Raw genomic sequence first — 20,658 nt, 5'->3', positions numbered from 1 at the left:
GCGCAAGTAGGGAGCCAGAACATGAAGCGGCATCACATTCTGCATGTGGGCTATATATTGCCTTTCAGACCTAGCAAATAAAAACACAAAAGCCCGAGTCATGAAGACTGCCGATCTGTACACGAGTCTTCAAGAAGGGAGCACTGGAGTAAGATGCTCCAAATTCAGTAAAAACCATGTCAGCAGGTTTTATATAACTATTCCGAGAGCGGGACAGTGTAGGGCAGAGACCATGATTCCAACAATGTCTCAGGGCTTTACCAGTACTGGCCTGCAGAACACCACTCATTAACAGCGCTCTGTGTACACTGTGCATATGCAGAAAGCTGCCAATCGCTGGTGTGAGCAGGGTACCACAGAGCTCAGCATTCAGAGAACTGGGAGATCAGCAGCAGATAAAACCAGCAGCACCCAGGAAAGTAAATGATACATTGCTGGAATAAGGCTCTCTGCCTCCACATTATGCTGCCATCAGCATGGTAGCAGAAACCTAATGCCAGACTCCCTTTTATATCACATCGTTCAGCTGCCATGCAACATTGTAAGCAGTGTACTCCAGTTAGGGACTAGAGTACATTTGCAGTAAATTACGCCACATTTGATGCATCATTTCTGATAAACCCTAAGCCAATGACCTCTCACCCCCCTTTATGCTATGCTGCACCCACTCTTCAAAGTGGTGTAGGAGCCATCCACAAGCATACGGTAAACTGTTTTATGACTCAAGGAAATGGCATTGCACAACATCTCCAATAAACTGCCAGCCAACACTTGCCAAGTTGTCCATGACAAAATATTCCAGCTTGTTGTATGGGTAGTTCGCATTGGGTGTCCAATTAGTGCTGTTAACATTATAGGAACGTCACTAGTAGTAGGGTAGCGTAAGCTGCTATTTTTTGCTTCATTATTGGGGCTTATTCATACATTTTGGTGATGGTGGTTTTGGCACGTTTTGCAATAACTAAAATCCTTAGGTGTAATGACTATAGAAGTCTGCGTTTGCATGTCTCTCTCCCCTATTCTTTACTCTGCAGTTTCATGAGACAAGCCCAAACTCTTGTTCCACCTCTGAATGAAGTGAAGATTTCTAAAGGTAGCGAGGTAGCAATCAATCACTAAAACCCCAGTACATTTTAGGAATAAAGCCAGTTGTCAGGTAGTTGTCACCTTTAAATAAAGTGCTAGAACAACAATGAACATGGTGCACAGCAATAGCAAAACAGCTTGCTGTGTATATGTTCCAGCTTTTGTTACCTTCTGCTTCAGGATTTTTGGCTAAAAGTAGTGACTGGTCCATTATTAAAAAACTTGGTGGCTAAAAAAGACGCTTTAGGAAATGCACCGCCAATGTTTCCTGAAGTGTCCTCTGATAGCAAAAACCTTGTGGGTACGACAGCGTTTTAAAGACACTGGGTATTTTGGAGATTGAGCCAGAACTTAACCATTAGCATAAAATCCATTCAGTATTTTCCTTGTAGATGTGGCTGATAAAGATCACTGGCAACAAGCAAAAATAACGTGACTTGAAACGGAAGAAGTGACTGCAGAACATGCATGAAAAACATACAACGGTCCAGCAATATATTGGCAGGGAGGATTAAGCTAAGTACACGCCAGTTCATTTGTTTATAGCTATAGAACAGTTCTAGCACATGGAAATTGCTTTATATCCGGAAATTAGCTGCATGCATTCATCAAATAATCAGTGACCAGGTTTACAGAGGTGGAGGTTTATGACGCTTGTTCTAAAGTGTAAAGGTGTAAAGACATTTATAAAGATTTTATTATATGTACAAGAAAAAAGATACAATATTGTGGAAAGCGTTACAGAGCAATAATAGAAATGCATGAACTCAAGAAAAGGTCAAGAAAAGTGGATGTGATTTCATGAAAACTCACGCCCACTGTGCATTTATAGATGTTGAACTGTGTATTGTTGGTTCTTTCCATATAGGCTTTTACACTGAAACAGAAAAAAAACGCGTGTAAAAAAATGCAGTTGGGTTTTAAGTGCGGAATCTCAGCATTTCTGCACAAAACATTGTGCAGCAATGAAAGCAGATTGCTATTGCATATTATAGTACAGACATCTACGTTTCTGTATGTGGGAACATGGCCTCAGAGAGGAAAATATCCAGGGAGGAGATCAGAAAGCACCAGGACTAGGTGGCACACCTGCTTCCTGAACGTGACGGATCGGAATACGCGGGACATGAGAAACGAAAACAAAACCCTGACTCACAGTCCTCTGGAATCAGAGACTTCAGACTGGAACTTTCTACAGCATGACCATAAAGCTCAGTCAGATTTTTAATATAGCCAAAAAAAAAAGTTACACTAAACCGCACAATTCCTTTAGGGTGCTGCTTTCATTTCTATAGTAATCCTTACTGCACAACACAAACTGCTTACATTATTAAATAGTTCTCATAGACCTGATAACGATGGTGAAAGTACTATGAAGCCATGGCAGAATGAAATAACCTTTCATGAAGGATTAAGCAACCAACCTTGACCCATACAGCGCGACTGACAGCTCAGTATGCTTATCCCTGCCATGATCTCACACTGCTCAGTACAAGCTGCAGTTGGAAGTTTGACAGCCATTCTGACATGGATTCTTAGAGTAAGTACACTTGCCTAGTTACCAGGTGTTAGTGAAGGATCTACTAATGTATGCAGTTTGCAGAAATTTGGTGTCAGACCAGACCTTTTCATATGTATTCAGCTATGGAATTTGCAAGAACAACCACCTTGTCCTAGTTCAAATAAAAATGTCCACTGTTTAAAAGGGTTTTCATTCTTTTTTTTTTTCATTTTAAATCAGTCTTGCAGATGTAAAAAGATAAAACTTAGCTATACCACAAGTCCAGCAATAACACTTTGCCTTTGCTCCCAGCTTTTAATGACAGACTGCAGTGGTGACTGTAGCTTGGCTATAGCACCTGTGACCGCTACAGCCAATCACGAGTTTAAAGGCCTTATGTAAATTACTTCTGAGCCTAGTGGTTGCGGATGTGATGTCACCCCTTCAGCCTGTCAAGAAAGACTGGGGGCAACAAATTTAGTTCTAGTCCTGCAGGGGGCAACTCAGGTTTTTATAGGGATTATATACATTAGGTAGGACTGCTCTATATGGGTATACCTTGACGATTGGTGGAGCAGCTTAGTATACTTTTTTTGCAAAAAAAAAGGATCAACTAAATACCCTGTTTTTTTCCATCTTTTGACTAGCACTTGCTTATTACTGTGATTTTTTTTACAACCGTATTTTTGACCTCACTGTGCTCTTTTGTGTCTTGTAGCAGAGTTAGTTTATACATCTGCAAGGCAAAGAAACTTAAAAATATAAAAGCCCATTTAACAAGCTAAATTAACATGTACATGATTCTTGGCATTTTTTTCAAAGCTTTTGCAAATCCTTGCTGCACCTTACTGAACTTGATAAAGGATGAGGTAAAGAAGACTCATGCAGAAAGCAAAGAGGTATGGCATATTGTACTTTTTATCTGGTCCCAACAGTTTAAGGAGCAGCTAATAGAAACACAGAACTCTATGAAGCAGGTGACTATGTGATAATCGCGAATAGACTTGACCCAAAAATAAAAAAAAGGTGCTCTTAAATCTATCTGTACATTCTTGAATCTTCAACTAAAATAACATAAAGGATAAAATTCTACCAGGGAACTATAAGGCATTGTAAATGTCACCTTGCCCTCAAAGAGCCAAGACCACATCTTTTTAGATAGTTGGATATAAAACACTTAGGAAGGATAAGAAAGAATGCTGAAATTCATTAAAAGAACAGATCTAATATTGAAGATGGGCGTTAAGGCGGTTGCTGAGGACCATGGATTACCATGGCAAGTCAGAGGCAGAATTCACACAAAGTGCAGTATAATACAAGCGAGCAGACTGCACAATGGATGCAGCGCAGAGAGGAACACTGCTAACCAATGTGACACTTGTTATCACATCCCCCATTCACAGAACCACTGCTTTATGGATGGCCGTTATTTTGTGAGCAAGCTTTATTTGGAGGTGCATGAAACTTAACTTGTAAACTTTCTAAACAAATTGAAGGAGCTGTCCTGTAAACCTTAAAGGGGTTTTCTATTTACAGGAACGTGGTGTCCTCCACGTGCAGTATGTTTATAAAAACAATACAATAAACCCCACACCTGTCCTTTACTCCACCTTACCAGTCTCGGAGCAGAATTCCGGCCACTATCCTACTATTTGCAGCACTGATGTCACACCGGCAGTGCTGCAGGAAATGAGGGAGCTCAGTGGCTCCGCCAGAGTAAATGACAAGCTGCTAAGCTCCCACACTGCTGTTTACAGTGCTGCTAGCAGTGAGCTCAGCAGCTCGCATCACCTTCTCGGGCAGCGCTGCCGAGCTCACCGACTGGCTGCACAGCACTGTTCGGAAGACATGGGGCAGTGGCAGAGACTCGGTGCTGGATCGGGGAGAAATAAAGCACAAAATGTTTATTTAACAAAGCCCTCCCATGGTTTTTTGTTATCATAGGGCAAGGTGCAGTGTGTGGCGTGTAGAGAGTAGCTATACTCCATGATCCAGCGCCATTCTGCTCCTCTTCTCGGACTCATCGCGCTGCGCTCTGCGTGACCGAGAACTGACTTTTACAATGTAAGACTATGGAGAGTCAGAACAACAAATGTAAAGCAAATATAAGGCAAAGTTCAAACTTTAAGACGAATTGAAAGATGGTAGATATGTGGGGATCCAATACCTGGCAACCCCACCGACAAGCTGCTATCAGCACCAATGGCGGGTTGATGAAAACAGAGTATGGAGCATTGCAATGCAGTTCTAGTTTCATGGCCGACAGACTGCACATCAGCTCCTATTCACGCACCTTTCAATAAGGAATTCTAGCCGTTTGCAATCATGCTCCTTCTGGGATTCGTTTTGTAAATCAGAGAGATAGGTTTCTTTTTAGAATGAGATATGTACAGTCACCCGCTAGTTTCGGCATCTTTCTCAGTGAGTCACAGGGTGAAAGGTTCACAAGATCCTACATAGCCAGCTTTAACTAGGCACAAGCCACACAAAGCGCTCGTTTACAGCGCAATAGATACATGGGAAAAGAATGAAAACAGGACTATAATAAAAACAAGGCAGCAGTGCATTGTGGACTAGATTCGTGCTATTGCCATCATTACGGAGAAGGCACACGGTTTACATGGAGAGCGATGACTAGCCCATTAGTCACATTCTTGCTGTTGTGTATTTTCCACATCATGGAGGACAGAAGTCTAATAGCGCGGGGTGAATGAACCCTAGGGCTGCACAGATACAGCCGCTAGTCCGTATACCAGCAATTTACGCTTCATTATCACCATCGCGCTGTGTGGAAGGGAATGATGGGAATACATGTGCTTTAATGCACAAGGTCATTAAATATTTCCCATGTAAGACATTTGTTGTCTCTCGTTAGAACTACTACAATCTATGGGAGTAAATTACTTAACCATCCAAAACCAAGAACATGAAACTGGAAGACGGTGCACAACCAATTGGCTATCTCTGATGGAAAGGAGATGAAAGATTGAGTGAAAATAACATACTCATTTCTTGTGGTGCTGCTGCAACCAAACTTTTTCTTCAGAATGGACGGAATATTAATGAGCTGCAGTTGGTCAATAGCTTCGATAGGCTGCAGCGGTCACACAACACAACAATGTCAAGTAACCCACCAGGAAAAGCAGTGCAGACATTGCTGGAATGGAAGCGTTGAAGGAAGGGAGTATACATTGGCTATATTTTGAATGAGGCACTACACTGGATTAAAAAAAATGAATAAAAAAAAAAACAAACAAACTGTCATCCGACAGTTGTGGCGGTCACTTACAAGTGGTAGTGATCTATAGATCTCCCAAGTTTGTAAGGGGATGTAGACAAACTCAGAGTGTAGAAAACACGTTTTAATGAAACCGAGGATAATAACTAGCCCGCAGCTATAAGTGACATACGTAGAGTAAAACAATGTAGAGCTCAGAACTGGGGACCAGCAGCAGTCACTTCACTGCTAGGGAAAAATGCTGTCAGAAGGAAGATGTTAAAAAGCCTCATAAAAAACCTTTACAAGGAGTATCCAGGTTTGACATAATATACACTGTCTGCTCATAATAATAATAATGGCTAGGCTGGATAAAATGTAACAATTTCCCTTTTCTTCAGCTCACTGGCATGCAAAGAGCTTTAAAGATTTTAATTAGTAGCAGAGAAAGCAAAAGTGCCATCTGGTAGTGACACACAGCTGCCCTTTTGGCGCCATATGCAGAATAACGTGAACCGTTTCATAGGGCACATTTCCAACACAAGAAATGGGCTTGTGCCACACACAATATAAGGCCGAGTGTTGTACAATAGTGATATTGTAGTGTGAGCCTTCCTGTTACAGGAAAATGAGACGCGTTCAGCTTGGCATAGGCGCTTATCAGCCAGGCTCTGAGCAGACGAGGTGGCACTATGGCAAGAGCCAAGCATGGCTGACTCGCATTGCTTCCGCAACTCCCATAGAAGTGACAGGGAACCGCTCATGTCATTTTTAGCATCTTTAGTGACATCGGCGCAACGCAGAACATCAAATTGGGTGGGCGGCCACAACCATGACTGAGCGAAATGATGCACGCCCCATGACGATATAAACGATATAAAGGGCTTGTACGACATGATGACAGCACCGTTTCTAATGAAACAATGTTTGTGATGCTTATTGCATCGCCAACAATGCACTGGGGATAGTTTACAGCTGTTAAAAATGACATGACAGGCTGGATTTCAAGGAAGTTACGGAAACACCGCATAATAAGGGATGCAGCTTCCATAAGGCTCATCCAGACTTTCACTTTTGTTCCATGCGTGAGAACAACGGACTGAGCTTCATCCGGCCTTTTGTCCAGAGTTTCAGCAGTCAGTTTAGTCGCAGTTTTTATTTTTCCTCAAGTGAGCCAACTGATAAACTTTTACCTTTTTCCTATCAGTCTGTGAAGTAAGCCAGCATGGGATCGTAGCCACTTTATGTGAGGTAAAACCTTTAAAAACTAGCAGGAAATGCTTTACCTCACAGAACTGTACGTATTGCTGCAAGTGAAATTTATTTTCATCCGGGCAAGGAGTTAAAATATATATGGTCCAACATTTTGCCTGAAAGAGGTCATTGTCAAGGACATCTGTGTCATAGCAAAAGCCGGGTATAGGAAATGCAGCAATCCTATATCAGAATGCAATTCATCCGTGTGTTCAAGTCCGATGCTGACAGGGATGGACTACGTAGATCTCCGCTCTGAAGTCTGCAGAATTGTGACTGAAGCTACAACATACAATGGATGCCACATAAAAAGCGCCCAAACTTCCAAAGCTGTCCACTGACGGACTGACTACTATATCATACCAGTTTATAATATTTCAACAAGACCTTCACCAGTGTAGCACTCGCCTGTCCTTTAAATAGGCGATAACCAGAACACCTTTTAAATGAAATAGCAAAACATTTTTATAGAATTTCTCAATAATTGAGTATTTCTGGTAGAATTTTACCTCTAAATGGTACTGCACATTTGAACATGGGAACAGAGTTCACATATTTTCCAGGGTACAATATGATGTTATCGCCTCTGACTGTGCGTGGTTTCAGGAAATACATGGCTGAGTGACTAAAGGAAATACACGGAAATTTGCATTGAAGTACACAAACCTTTGTTTCCTGTACAAGTGGAAGCAAGATCTGACTCATGACGTGAAGAAAAACCAACCACACCTTATTCTTGAGTAAGCATGTAAGAGATGAAGAATATCTATGGACTGTAAAGAAGCGCGGGGAGACGTCTTGGAGGTACCAAGACAACCCAAAAGTGTGGAAGTGCCACTTCTCTCCGATACACACCGTCAGTAGACAGACCGCTTTTGTTTGGATCTTACCATTTGCTGAGCTAAATGTAAAATAATAAATGGCTTTAGGTTTCCATTGCTTTGGCACAAAGTAACATACTTAAGTTACAACTGTAAAATGATGACATAGCTGCTATTGTATTCTAAGCTACACGCAGGTCTGTCAAACAGTCAATATCCCTAGTAAAAGTTAAACACTTCTCATTTTGCTTCTAATATTCAATTCTGTTGGTATGTGACCAGGGTTGACACTTAGAAATGTCAGCATGATTCGGGAATCCATTCCTCGGCAGAGGTTTCAGACATTTAATTTGTAAGACCACTGAAGAGAATACTTGAGAGCTGTACTAGTAGAAAGACGGCTAAAGCCTGACACAAAAAAGTAAAGAGGGGAAATAACGTACAACATTGAAATCAGCGCAACGTGATGTATATATTACATTATATGGCAATCATGGTCCAGTGCTCCTGATTAGCATACATTTCTAACTATTCTCAGCATGGGCCAACATTTCTCAATAAGGGTCATGAGTGACATGGGAAAGATACCCAATTTATGCATTTTCCTCTTTCTTATCCCAAGCTGGCCACAGATAGAGCAATGTTGGCTGAACATGCTCTTTTGGTATGAGTAACAAACTTGGTGTATGGGGGACCTTCCAATGGCAGACATTGGGGAGGCCAAAAGATGAGGTTCTGTTGCTGCTAGAGTGGTGTCTGGCGACCCTCTGCTACAATCTCCCCACTGAGACGCAGACACACCCGGCTAACTCGGTGTATGGTTATACAGGAGGCGGGAGAATGACTTGGCATCTATCGAATGTATAGATGAAATTTAGTCAGAGTAAAGGCCAGTTTACAATACCCGACTGGATACGGCAAGAGACAGTGGACAAGTACATATTTGTAAAGCGGCTGTTCAGACAAGCAGGTCTCAATATGTGCACAGAATGATCAGTAATGCCATTGTCTTCGGCAGCACGGGTTCAGTTGCTGCCGAGAAAGATGATCTTTTAAGTTAACCCTCCGTCAGGCGCAATATAGATTCTCGTCAGTTCAGGCGCAATGTGCCTGACAAGCACAGGTCAGAAAACCACCTATAGTAGCTACATATTTCAATTTCAGGACTATAGAAGTAGTCAGTGACCTTCATAGGAATGTATTAAAAGAGATTACACCAAATCAGATGCAAAAAAAACCATTTATTAACCATAAACTTATTAAAACTAAAAGTACCACTTTTCGGTAGTACCACCAAATAGGCTCCAGTTATCTTTACTTAACTATTGCTTAAATATAAAATTATGGAAAAAAACTTAAAGGATATTGCACTTAGATGTTACTTAATTATTTTCTACTCATCTTCAGTGGTTTCAATTGCAGCAGAAGCAGCACAGGTACACTTAGAAAAGCAAGGCTGGCAGACGAAAGTTGCATGGGAAAGGCAGATTGATTCTTTACATATTTTGCAGTCATATTTAGAAAGCCTTCTGAAACCAGATACAAATGAGCAGGTAGTACAACTGCGTCTTTTAGAAGGTGGTAGAGTCGGTGTTTGTTCTGGAACGTCCTTGGGACGATATCTCTTCAACCGTTGTTGCAGGGCAAGGGGCATTCCAACCGTCTTTGTACTTCTTAGGCTTAGGGTACCGTCACACAGTGCAATTTTCATCGCTACGACGGTACGATCCGTGAGTGCTCTCCACTCACCAGTTCATTAGCCAATTGTTTTAGGTACATTCTTCTGCGCATTTGTTTAAGTTCATTACCGAGGTAAATTACTTGTGAGTTGATGCCACCCACATTCAGCATTGTAAAGAAGATTACCATCGGCCAGCGTTTGGTATTTCGACTTACATTGAAATTGCCACACATTTGGTCAGCAGTGTCAACGCCGCTTTTGGTCAAATTATAAAAAGTTATGATTTCTGGTTTCCTTAGCTCCCCAGACTCTGGATCAATGGTGTAATCATTATGTAATGAAGAGACCAAAATCACATTTTTCCTCTCGCGTGGGATGTAAGAAACTAAAATCTTTCCATTACTGAACCCAAACATAGTGCTATACTGTTGTTTGCCTTTTGTATATAGAAAATCTGGCGGCAACTGCCTTTTGTTTTTTTCTAACAGTTCCCACATATGACAGCTTTTTCGTTTTTTAAAAAAATCAATCAGATCAAAGTCAGTAAACCAGTTGTCAGCAGTGATATTTCGACCAGATCCAAACATTGGCTCAGCAATTCTCTTTACCACATCACTAGGCTTGTTGCTCACATTGAAAGGACCTGGTGGCTGTCTTCCACAATAAACTTCCATGTTCATAGTGTACATCATCCTTGCATCAACCATGGCAAAAATTTTAATTCCATATTTGTTTGGCTTCGATGGTATATATTGCCGAAAACCACATCTTCCACGGAAACCTGGAAGCATCTCATCAATAGTGAGGTTTTGCCCCGGGCAATAGCTTTTTTGACAATTCATAATAAATTGTTGAAATATGTCCCGAATTGGTGCAAGCCGGTCATAACCTTTTCGTTCTGTCCGGGTACTTCGATCATCGAAACGGAGGCAACGGATCAGGACTTTGAATCGTTTCAGATTCATCACAAGGCTGGATTTTTCGATGCCATCACAGTCTGTCCCCCACAGCTCCTCCAAACTTTGCCTATTTGCTCTGAAAGCACCAGCTAGGTATAACAAGCCAATAAATGCCTTGAGTTCAATCACATCAGTGTTTTTGATGTCCCTCTCTCTGGAGAATTGCTCTTTGATTGTGTCAATATACTGGTTAGTGAACGGAACAATAGTTTCCAACATGCGATCTGTAATTAGATTACTCCAACATTCCACTGCAGTTTTAGCTTTTCTAGCACTTCCAATAACTCCAGGAAGGTGTGTAATAATATTGTGGGATTCTCTGCGCTGTCTGTTCTTGGGTGCCTTTTTGTTCCACTTTGTATTTTTATCTTTGCCCAAATAATAAGCTAGATCTGTGTCTGTTTCCTCTGTATCAGTGTCATCACCATCCTGCTCTGTTCCAGAATCAGTGTTACATTCTGCTACCTCATCTTCAGATGAAATGTCACTAGATTCCTCTAAATCCTCAGTTACTGCTGGTTCTTCCTCATCATCTTCTAACAAAAAAATCTTCATTTCTTCTAAATGAAGGGGTTTAGATGAATCATACTGTTTTCTGGCCATTGCAGCAGAAAATCTGAAGCAAGAGAGAAAGAGTATGTGTTAGGGCGCAATGTGCCTTAGAAGCCACCCTCCTTTTGTCTAAGAAAACAGTACTTATGTACACTAAGGCTTCTTTCACACTAGCGTCGGAATCTCCCCGTCGCAATGCGCATCCGCTGCCCCATTGTAAGGTGCGGTGAGGTGGGGGCGGAGTTCCGGCCGCGCATGCGCGGTCGGAAAAAGCGGTCCGTCGGGAGAAAAAAACGTTACATGCAGGGTTTTTTTCTCCCGACGGTCCGCAAAAGCACGACGCATTCGTCGCAAGACGGATGCGAAGTGTGCAAATCCGTCACAAATGCGTCATCAATAGAAGTGTATGGGGAAAAAACGCATCCTGCAAGCACTTTTGCAGGATGCGTTTTTTCTGCAAAACGACGCATTGTGACGGATTTACAAAAAACGCTAGTGTGAAAGTAGCCTAACTTAGCATTAATCCTTCATAAAACAAGCTAAATACACAATCGTGATGAATAAAAAAAAAAAATACTAACCTTTCAATTTGTGTTGAAATCAGGCGCAATGTGCCTGAGAAGCCAAAGTGTTGATATCTGCTCACTAGAAGGTCTGCTGAGTCACTGTGATATCAGGTTTCACAGAGCCTGTAGAGTCAGGAGATAACTAGGAGGGGTGGGGTTTTCTGATAAGTGGGCAAGGAGAGAGAAGTGAAACTAATTACTGTGTGCCTGTCAGATCTATTGCGCCTGACGGAGGGTTCAAAACTAAAAGATCATTTCACCCAATGAAGGAGCATTTTGCACATTCTGCAGCCCGTCCACACTGAACGATTATCTGGAGTCCTAAACGCAGGTTCATGATAGCCTGCAGTTTAAATGGACCCCAAGATTGCATTCACACATTGCAGCTTTCCCAAGTTGCATAAAAAGGCAATGTTTCAATGACATTGCAGCAAGACTACGCAATTCTACCACAAACTAGACTCTAGTAGGAAAAACTTAGTATTCTAGCGCAACTCTGGCAGACACCTGCAGAAAAAAAGATGCCACAGCTACAAGATGGAAATACAGCCTTATATTGGTATGCGCTTAAAGGGAGCCTAATAGCGGATGTGATTTTGGGGGGGAACACGGTCTGCAAAATAATACATTATAATCTGTAAAAAAAAAAAATAGAGATCGAATATGGTGAGAAACGGATGTCTAAATCAGGCCTCATGCAGGACAAAAATCATTACCTATGTAAAATCTATCTATATTTACAAGATATATACTGCAGATATTATGAAACCAGAACGGGGACCAAAAATCAGACTGACAAATCGTTCTTATACAGTTGCAGCTGCCCGAAAAAGAAAAAAAAAAAAAAAAAAAAGTGCCTGCAAACAAGCGTTGACTAACTTTTTACATTCTCCCTGAATGATCGGTGTTTGTTCAGGGGATTAGTCCATGTACAGTCTTCTCAGAATAAAATTCATAATAAGGTAATAGTGTACATTATTATTATAGCGTCATTTATTCCATGGTGCTTCACATGTGAAGAGGGGTATACAGTCATGGCCAAAAGTATTGACACCCCTGCAATTCTGTCAGATGATACTCAGTTTCTTCCTGAAAATGATTGCAAACATATTCTTTGGTATTATCTTCATTTAATTTGTCTTAAAGGGAACCTGTCACCCCGTTTTTTGAGATTGAGCTATAAATACTGTTAAATAGGGCCTGCGCTGTGTGTTCCTATAGTGTATGTAGTGTACCCCGATTCCCCATGTATGCTGAGAAATAACTTACCAAAGTCGCCGTTTTCGCCTGTCAATCAGGCTGGTCAGGTCGGGAGGGCGTGGTGACATCGCTGGTTCTTCCTCAGCTTTACGTTGGTGGCGTAGTGGCGTAGTGGTGAAGACACAGCGCGCGATCTGCGCTGTCATCCCTTTCGTCGGTGGGGGCGGCCATCTTCCTGGGGCCGCGCGTGCGCAGATCGAGTGCTCTGCTGCACGGGGCTTCAGGAAAATGGCCGCGGGATGCCGCGCGTGCGCATTAGAGATCGCGGCGGCCATTTTCCCAAAGCCGAGATCAACTCGGCTTTGGGAAAATGGCCGCCGCGATCTCTAATGCGCACGCGCGGCATCCCGCGGCCATTTTCCTGAAGCCCCGTGCAGCAGAGCACTCGATCTGCGCACGCGCGGCCCCAGGAAGATGGCCGCCCCCACCGACGAAAGGGATGACAGCACAGATCGCGCGCTGTGTCTTCACCACTACGCCACCAACGTAAAGCTGAGGAAGAACCAGCGATGTCACCACGCCCTCCCGACCTGACCAGCCTGATTGACAGGCGAAAACGGCGACTTTGGTAAGTTATTTCTCAGCATACATGGGGAATCGGGGTACACTACATACACTATAGGAACACACAGCGCAGGCCCTATTTAACAGTATTTATAGCTCAATCTCAAAAAACGGGGTGACAGGTTCCCTTTAAATGAAAAAAACACAAAAGAGAATGAAGAAAAAGCACAACATTGATCATTTCACACAAAACTCCAAAAATGGGCCAGACAAAAGTATTGGCACCCTCAGCCTTAGGGTATGTGCACACGTTTCGCGATAAAAACGCATTAGAAACTGGAGACATATGCATCCTATCATTTAGAATGCATTCTGCAATTTTTGTGCACGATGTGCTTTTTTCCGCGAAAAAAAACGCATCGCGGTAAAAAAAAGCAGCATGTTCATTAATTTTGCATTTTTTTTCACATTTTTCCCGCTATTCTATGCGTTTGGAAAAACCGCACGAAAAAAACGCATCAAAAACGTGCAAAACACGCATCAAAAATGCGCAAAAAAAACCGCATGCAGATTTCTGGCAGAAATGTCAGGTTTTTGTCAGGAAAATTTCTGCCAGAATTCCTGACGTGTGCACATAGCCTAATACTTGGTTGCACAACCTTTAGCCAAAATAACTGCGACCAACCGCTTCCGGTAACCATCAATGAGTTTCTTACAATGCTCTGCTGGAATTTTAGACCATTCTTCTTTGGCAAACTGCTCCAGGTTCCTGATATTTGAAGGGTGCCTTCTCCAAACTGCCATTTTTAGATCTCTCCACAGGTGTTCTATGGGATTCAGGTCTGGACACATTGCTGGCCACCTTAGAAGTCTCCAGTGCTTTCTCTCAAACCATTTTCTAGTGCTTTGTGAAGTGTGTTTTGGGTCATTGTCCTGCTGGAAGACCCATGACCTCTAAGGGAGACCCAGCTTTCTCACACTGGGCCCTACATTATGCTGCAAAATTTGTTGGTAGTCTTCAGACTTCATATTGCCATGCACACGGTCAAGCAGTCCAGTGCCAGAGGCAGCAAAGCAACCCCAAAACATCAGGGAACCTCCAGCATGTTTGACTGTAGGGACCGTGTTCTTTTTTTTTTTAATGCCTTTTTTTTTTCTCCTGTAAACTATGTTGATGCCTTTGCCCAAAAAAGCTCTACTTTTGTCTCATCTGACCAGAGAACATTCTTCCAAAACGTTTTAGGCTTTTTCAGGTAAGTTTTGGCAAACTCCAGTCTGGCATTTTTATGTCTCAGGGTAAAAAGTGGGGTCTTCCTGGGTCTCCTACCATACAGTCCCTTTTCATTCAGATGCCGATGGATAGTACGGGTTGACCCTGTTGTACCCTCGGACTGCAGGGCAGCTTGAACTTGTTTGGATGTTAGTCGAGGTTCTTTATCCAACATCCGCACAATCTTGCGTTGAAATCGCTTGTCAATTTTTCTTTTCCGTCCACATCTAGGGAGGTTAGCCACAGTGCCATGGGCTTTAAACTTCTTGATGACACTGCGCACGGTAGACACAGGAACATTCAGGTCTTTGGAGACGGACTTGTAGCCTTGAGATTGCTCATGCTTCCTCACAATTTGGTTTCTCAAGTCCTCAGACAGTTCTTTGGTCTTCTTTCTTTTCTCCATGATCAATGTGATACACACAAGGACACAGGACAGAGGTTGAGTCAACTTTAATCCATGTCAACTGGCTGCAAGTGTGATTTAGTTATTGCCAACACCTGTTAGGTGCCACAGGTAAGTTACAGGTGCTGTTAATTACACAAATTAGAGAAGTATCACATGATTTTTTGAACAGTGCCAATACTTTTGTCCACCCCCTTTTTATGTTTGGTGTGGAATTATATCCAATTTGGCTTTAGGACAATTCTTTTTGTGTTTTTTCATTTAAGACAAATTAAATGAAGATAATGCCAAATAATTTGTGTTTGCAATCATTATCAGGAAGAAAATGAGTATTATCTGACAGAATTGCAGGGGTGTCAATACTTTTGGCCATGACTGTACATAAACAACAACAAGCACAATAACCTTGAACAAAACGAGTCACCGACTTGTATGGAGGAGAGAGGACCCTTCCTGAGGGCTCCCAGTCTACAAGGGATGGGTGAGGATACAGTAGGGGAGGGGAGAGCTAGTCGTGTAGCGGTATGGTGGAATGTAGGCTTGTACAGTACAAATAAATGCAAGATGTGATGGCGTCATTATTGGCAGGCAACGACAGCACAGTATAGGGACCCATTAGCCAAAATGACACCATACGTGTTGTGCAGTTTGGTTAATAGATCTATCCGGAGACAGACGGTTATTGGTCTGGCTTCCCTCACACTTCACAATGCTGATGAACACTGCGCCTGCCAATTATTGTGAGAAGGGCAGGAAAAGTATGGCACTCATGAATACACCGGACTCCTTAGTACATAGCTTTTAGGAAAATATGAAGCAGGCTATTTGGCATTTTATCATATCATGGTGGTATTCACATGCATTTGTCTTTATACAGTTTAAAAACGCCAGGAAAAAACACCATCCATATTGGTATACAAGGATGTGTGGTCTTCTCATAGTTACTGAGGGGCCTCAATTACCCTGGATAGATTTACTTTATATTTATAACATGATCTGAGCACTCAACCAATGTAATGAAAAATTGAAAACAATTAAAAGGCTTCCATGTATTCTCAACACTGTAAAAATAATGTTTCCTAAAGGATCAGTTCAGCAGACACAATCAGAATCTATTGCTGCATTCTTTCCCCTATCCCTTTCTGCTCCATATCCAATTCCCCACACACCCATGTATTATTCATATGTTACAGATACTGCGCCTCCATCTGTACTGCCCTGTGATGAGGGGGCTAGAAGCTATTTTCCCCTAAACCTTCTACAGCTCTCTAATGATTGAATTTTCAAGCATTCCTGTCTCCATTGTGGATTCCTGCATACAGGATATTGTGAATAGAGCTCCAGATTTAACAATTCAAAAGCATTTATTTGAGATTCGTTTTCAGGCACAAACAATAAAACGGAGTTGAAATGTATATATAACCGTGCCAAATGAGGGAAACCCATCCACAAACGAGAGACAATGACTGCAGAAAGAATGATTACTAATAAAACATTCTACACTTAAAGGGGATTTACCTGGATCATATTAATTAGGAGGGTAAGCCATCAATTGTATAATAATGGAGTTTATGAAGACATGGGGTGGATTCATCAGTTTTAACCAAAATTAGAGTGTAAAATGGCTTGAAAGTTTGCGGCTTTTAGCGTTTTACACCATTCCTAGAACAAATGCTTGAAAAGTAGGAGGCACTTGGAAGAGGGGCCAGCAAAGCCATCATACTTTACACCAAACAAGTGCCAGCTGAACGATGTGCCTAATACATCCTCTGTAAAAACTAGTGTACAAAACGCAAGTCTTCTGATGAGTCCGAGCCAAGATTTTACCAAAACAGCACCAGTGTTTTGAAAACTAAATGAGTTGTAACCACTCAAAAAAAAAGTGGTTTTACACGTGTAAAAAGACTAAAGTTACTAAAATACTTGAATTAAGAAATCTGCCCCAATCTTGAGAATCAGGTCCTGACACTTGCAGGGGAGAACTCCCTGTGTTAGCACCTGTCCAGTGCAGTGTGTGAAGGGGACTGGCTCTTTTCAGTAGATAAGCCAGCCCCCTTCTTGTCTGCAATAAGGTGGACCACCTCTACGTAAATTAGGTTGTGTTACAGCTCAAACAATTCACTAAGCCATGCAGTTTCAGAAATAAGCCAAAGTTCTAAGAACAGCAAATCTAATGGAATTGCCATAAATGCATGTTGTGGAAAATCTCCATTAGAAATGTTGACAAATAGTAAATATAGTTGGAGTTCTCCTACTCCTCACCCCAGCTAAGAGACCTCACATCCCACAGGAATCATTCGCCCACCTTCACATCCGCTTCTTATTCTCAAATCATCAGTAAACCGATCTCCAATATTCCTATAATTCACAGGATTATTTGCAGCAGTTTCCGGTGTGTGGTATACATATACAAATCCTCTCTCTGGCCTGTGCTATGAATATAACAATAGAATAGCAGTGCTACTGTGCACAGCGTTCGCCCACACGGAGTGTGGGTGTGAAATCCGCCCACACCATAGAACAACGTGAAAGTTATGAGAATGAAGCGGTGACTGGATGTAGGCTGAGCAGCTCCCGCAGGTTACTAATATACGTAGCTGAACAAGTACAATCAGCGCAGAGGTGGGCATAAGGCACGCTGCAGCCTGGCATTTCGGCTGTTAGGAGAGATCACTGTGGACTCTCACCTCTACATTCAGGACACTTTCCTAGGACACTGCATCATTACTTGCAGCAGCCTCTAACCTGTGAGAAGATTACAAAGAAGATCTTTCCACTCAGCAGCAAGGATCGTAATGGGGCATTTAAAAAAAAAAAAAAAAAAATAAAAAAAAAATGAGGGCAGCAATAATAAGGGTATGTGCACACGTTCAGGTTTTTTTGCGATAAAACGGTATAAAAACGCATTAAAAATGCATACATATGCATCCTATCATTTACAATGCATTCTGCAATTTTTGTGCACATGATGCAATTCTTTTCTGCGAAAAGAACGCATCGCGGAAAAAAAAAAAAAAGCAGCATGTTCATTAATTTTGCGGATTTTTTGCGTTTTTCCCACTATTTAATGCATTGGGAAAAAACGCACAAAAACACGCAAAAAACGCGAAAAAAGAACGCATGCGGATTTCTGGCAGAAATATCCGATTTTGGTCAGGAAATTTCTGCAAGAAATCCTGATGTGTGCACATACCCTAATGGTACCGTCTCACAGTGGCACTTTGGTTGCTACGACGGTACGATCCGTGACGTTCCAGCGATATACTTACGATCTCGCAGTGTGACACGCTACTGCGATCAGGGACCCTGCTGAGAATCGTACGTCGTAGCAGATCGTTTGAAACTTTCTTTCGTCGTCAAGTGTCCCGCTGTGGCGGCATGATCGCATGGTGTAACAAAGGTGTGCACGATATTGTATACGATGTAAGGGTGGAGGAGCTTGATACGTACGACTTCAACATCGCAAATACGTCATGAAATTATCGCTCCAGCGCCGTGCATTGCGAAGTGTGACAGCAGTCTACGACGCTTGAGCGATAATAGAGCGACGCTGGAGCGTCACAGATCGTGCCGTCGTAGCGACCAAAGTGCCACTGTGAGACGGTACCCTAAGTGTCAGGAGTGTGGGGACACCATTTATTGGCACAAAAGGATGCAAGTCACTGCTGCTATTAACCACTTACAGTGCCAGTCACAGGCAATGCTTTAGACTATTCATTATCCATGGAAGGGGTTTTCCTTCACTTTAACACCTTCATGTCAGCGACCATTGTAGTTTTTGTGCTTCTATTTTTCCTTCCCTTTCTTCCAAAAACGACGTTTTTTTATTTTTTATCAACACATCTGTAAGGGTATATGCACACAGGATTTCTTGCAGAAATTTCCTGACAAAAAAAAAATGGACATTTATGCCAGAAATCCGCATGCGTTTTTTTTTTGCGTTTTTCCCAATGCATAGAATAGCAGTAAAAATGTGAAAAATCCGTAAATAAATGAACATGCTGCTTTTTTTTTTTAATGCGATTCTTTTTTTGGCGGAAAAAAACGCAACATGTGCACAAAAATTGCAGAATGCATTCTAAATGATAGGATGCATATGTATGCGTTTTTAATGTGTTTTTATCGCGAAAAAACCTGAACGTGTGCACATACCCTAAGAGGAATTTTGTTTTTGACTCGCTGTGCGAGTCAGCAAGACGAAGCGGAGATCAGATGACCACAACAGTAGTAAGGGCTGTAATGCCCTGATGGCGGCCCTGCACAACCATATATATTATACACACACACACACACTTTTTCTTTCTTTAAAGGCTTTAAAACATGCACACAATCTTTAGGAGTCTGCACAGCTTGGTGAAAGTATGGTGTTGCTATATAACATCAGGACTTTGAATCTGGTGCACAACTGGAATAGCGAGTATGCAGAAAATGCACAGACTATGGAGAAGAAAAACCTGCTATGTAAGCAATCCAGAGCGTGGTAAAAGCTATAGTTCTTGATGCTGCAGGCTGTGTGCAGCTTATGTAATACATTACACTGCTGTAACAAATGCTTCACTTGCTCTAAATACTGACATTCAGAAACAAGGTGGGCTCACTCCTTAGCACTGTTGATTTGCAGTGATGGGGTCCTGGGTTCAAATCCCACCAAGGACAACATCTGGAAGGAGTATGTATGCTCTCCTCATGTTTATTTGGGTTTCCTCCCACACTCCATAGACACACTGGTAGGGAATTTAGATTATGAGCCCTATAAGGGACAGTGATGATAATATCTGTAAAGTGCTGTGGAATTAATTGGACTATAGAAGCATGTAAAATAAACAAACAGAATAGTCAATGACAGGCTGGTTAATAAGAACCCCACCTCTGGGTTCCCCCAAAAATGGGGTTCTAAAGCACTCTTATTGGAGGCTGGATTCATTTCTAAGGCACAACTGATAGCCAGGTATAGAAAGGTGACTATTTGATAAGATGTGAATAATTCTTTACAAATGCATGCTACAGCGAAAGCCAAATCAGCATTGGAGGAAGTGGATTACCAAATTCAGAGGGGGTATCCCTTGAGAAACATAACGCCTATTAGGGGCTCAGATCCCTTATTCTAGTGCTCGATACTTACCAACATCTCAGTATGTAAAATAACATTTTAATTCAGCCCCCTGTAGCACTTCCGACCCACTTTTTATTGGTTTTCAAAAATTCTGCCTCTTTTCACCACGACACACCTGAATTTACCAGGGACATTTCAAAATTTCGAGAGTTCTTGAACAGCTAATTTTAGACTTGAAAACAAAGATAAATTAAGATTGGTAAAGATGACATGCACATACAGAGTGCTGCTGGTATACAAAGATATGAGCAGATGGAATAGAGAAATGTACTCTATGGTATGGCAAGAGAACTGCAATCTGCACACACAAAGGTTGCCATTCACCATGCAGGCAGTAAAATAAAAGTATTCTGAAGCTTTAATCTCCGCTGCACAAAGGCTACAGAGCTGTGGGGTGAAAACAGCAGCTAATCAATGCATGTGGAAGAGGATAAACTGGCTGAAAGGGATTGCAGGGCTCGGTGTCAT

The 20,658-nt window shown here is 42.0% G+C and overlaps 2 protein-coding genes across 5 annotated transcripts in view; both read right to left on the bottom strand.

Moving 5' to 3' along the window:
* Positions 1–20,658, bottom strand: part of CDK17 (cyclin dependent kinase 17) — a 224,508-nt gene that overhangs the window by 139,485 nt on the left and 64,365 nt on the right. The gene's annotated exons all lie outside the window — the stretch shown is intronic.
* On the bottom strand, positions 9,459–11,775 carry LOC138675865 (piggyBac transposable element-derived protein 4-like). The gene is made up of 2 exons (XM_069764464.1): positions 11,653–11,775; positions 9,459–11,135 (listed from the first exon to the last, which is right to left on the bottom strand). The coding sequence occupies exon 2, from the start codon at positions 11,120–11,122 to the stop codon at positions 9,593–9,595; it is 1,530 nt and encodes a 509-aa protein (XP_069620565.1). The 5' UTR covers positions 11,123–11,135; positions 11,653–11,775; the 3' UTR covers positions 9,459–9,592.

This window comes from Ranitomeya imitator, chromosome 4 (genome assembly GCF_032444005.1).
Source record: "Ranitomeya imitator isolate aRanImi1 chromosome 4, aRanImi1.pri, whole genome shotgun sequence".
NCBI classification, from domain to species: domain Eukaryota; kingdom Metazoa; phylum Chordata; class Amphibia; order Anura; family Dendrobatidae; genus Ranitomeya; species Ranitomeya imitator.
The sequence above is the reverse complement of the archived record's forward strand: the minus strand, read 5'-3'. Positions and strand labels throughout refer to the sequence as shown.

Excerpts from the sequence above, each read along its gene's own strand:
- LOC138675865 (XM_069764464.1), bottom strand. The coding sequence starts at position 11,122 with ATGGCCAGAAAACAGTATGATTCATCTAAACCCCTTCATTTAGAAGAA.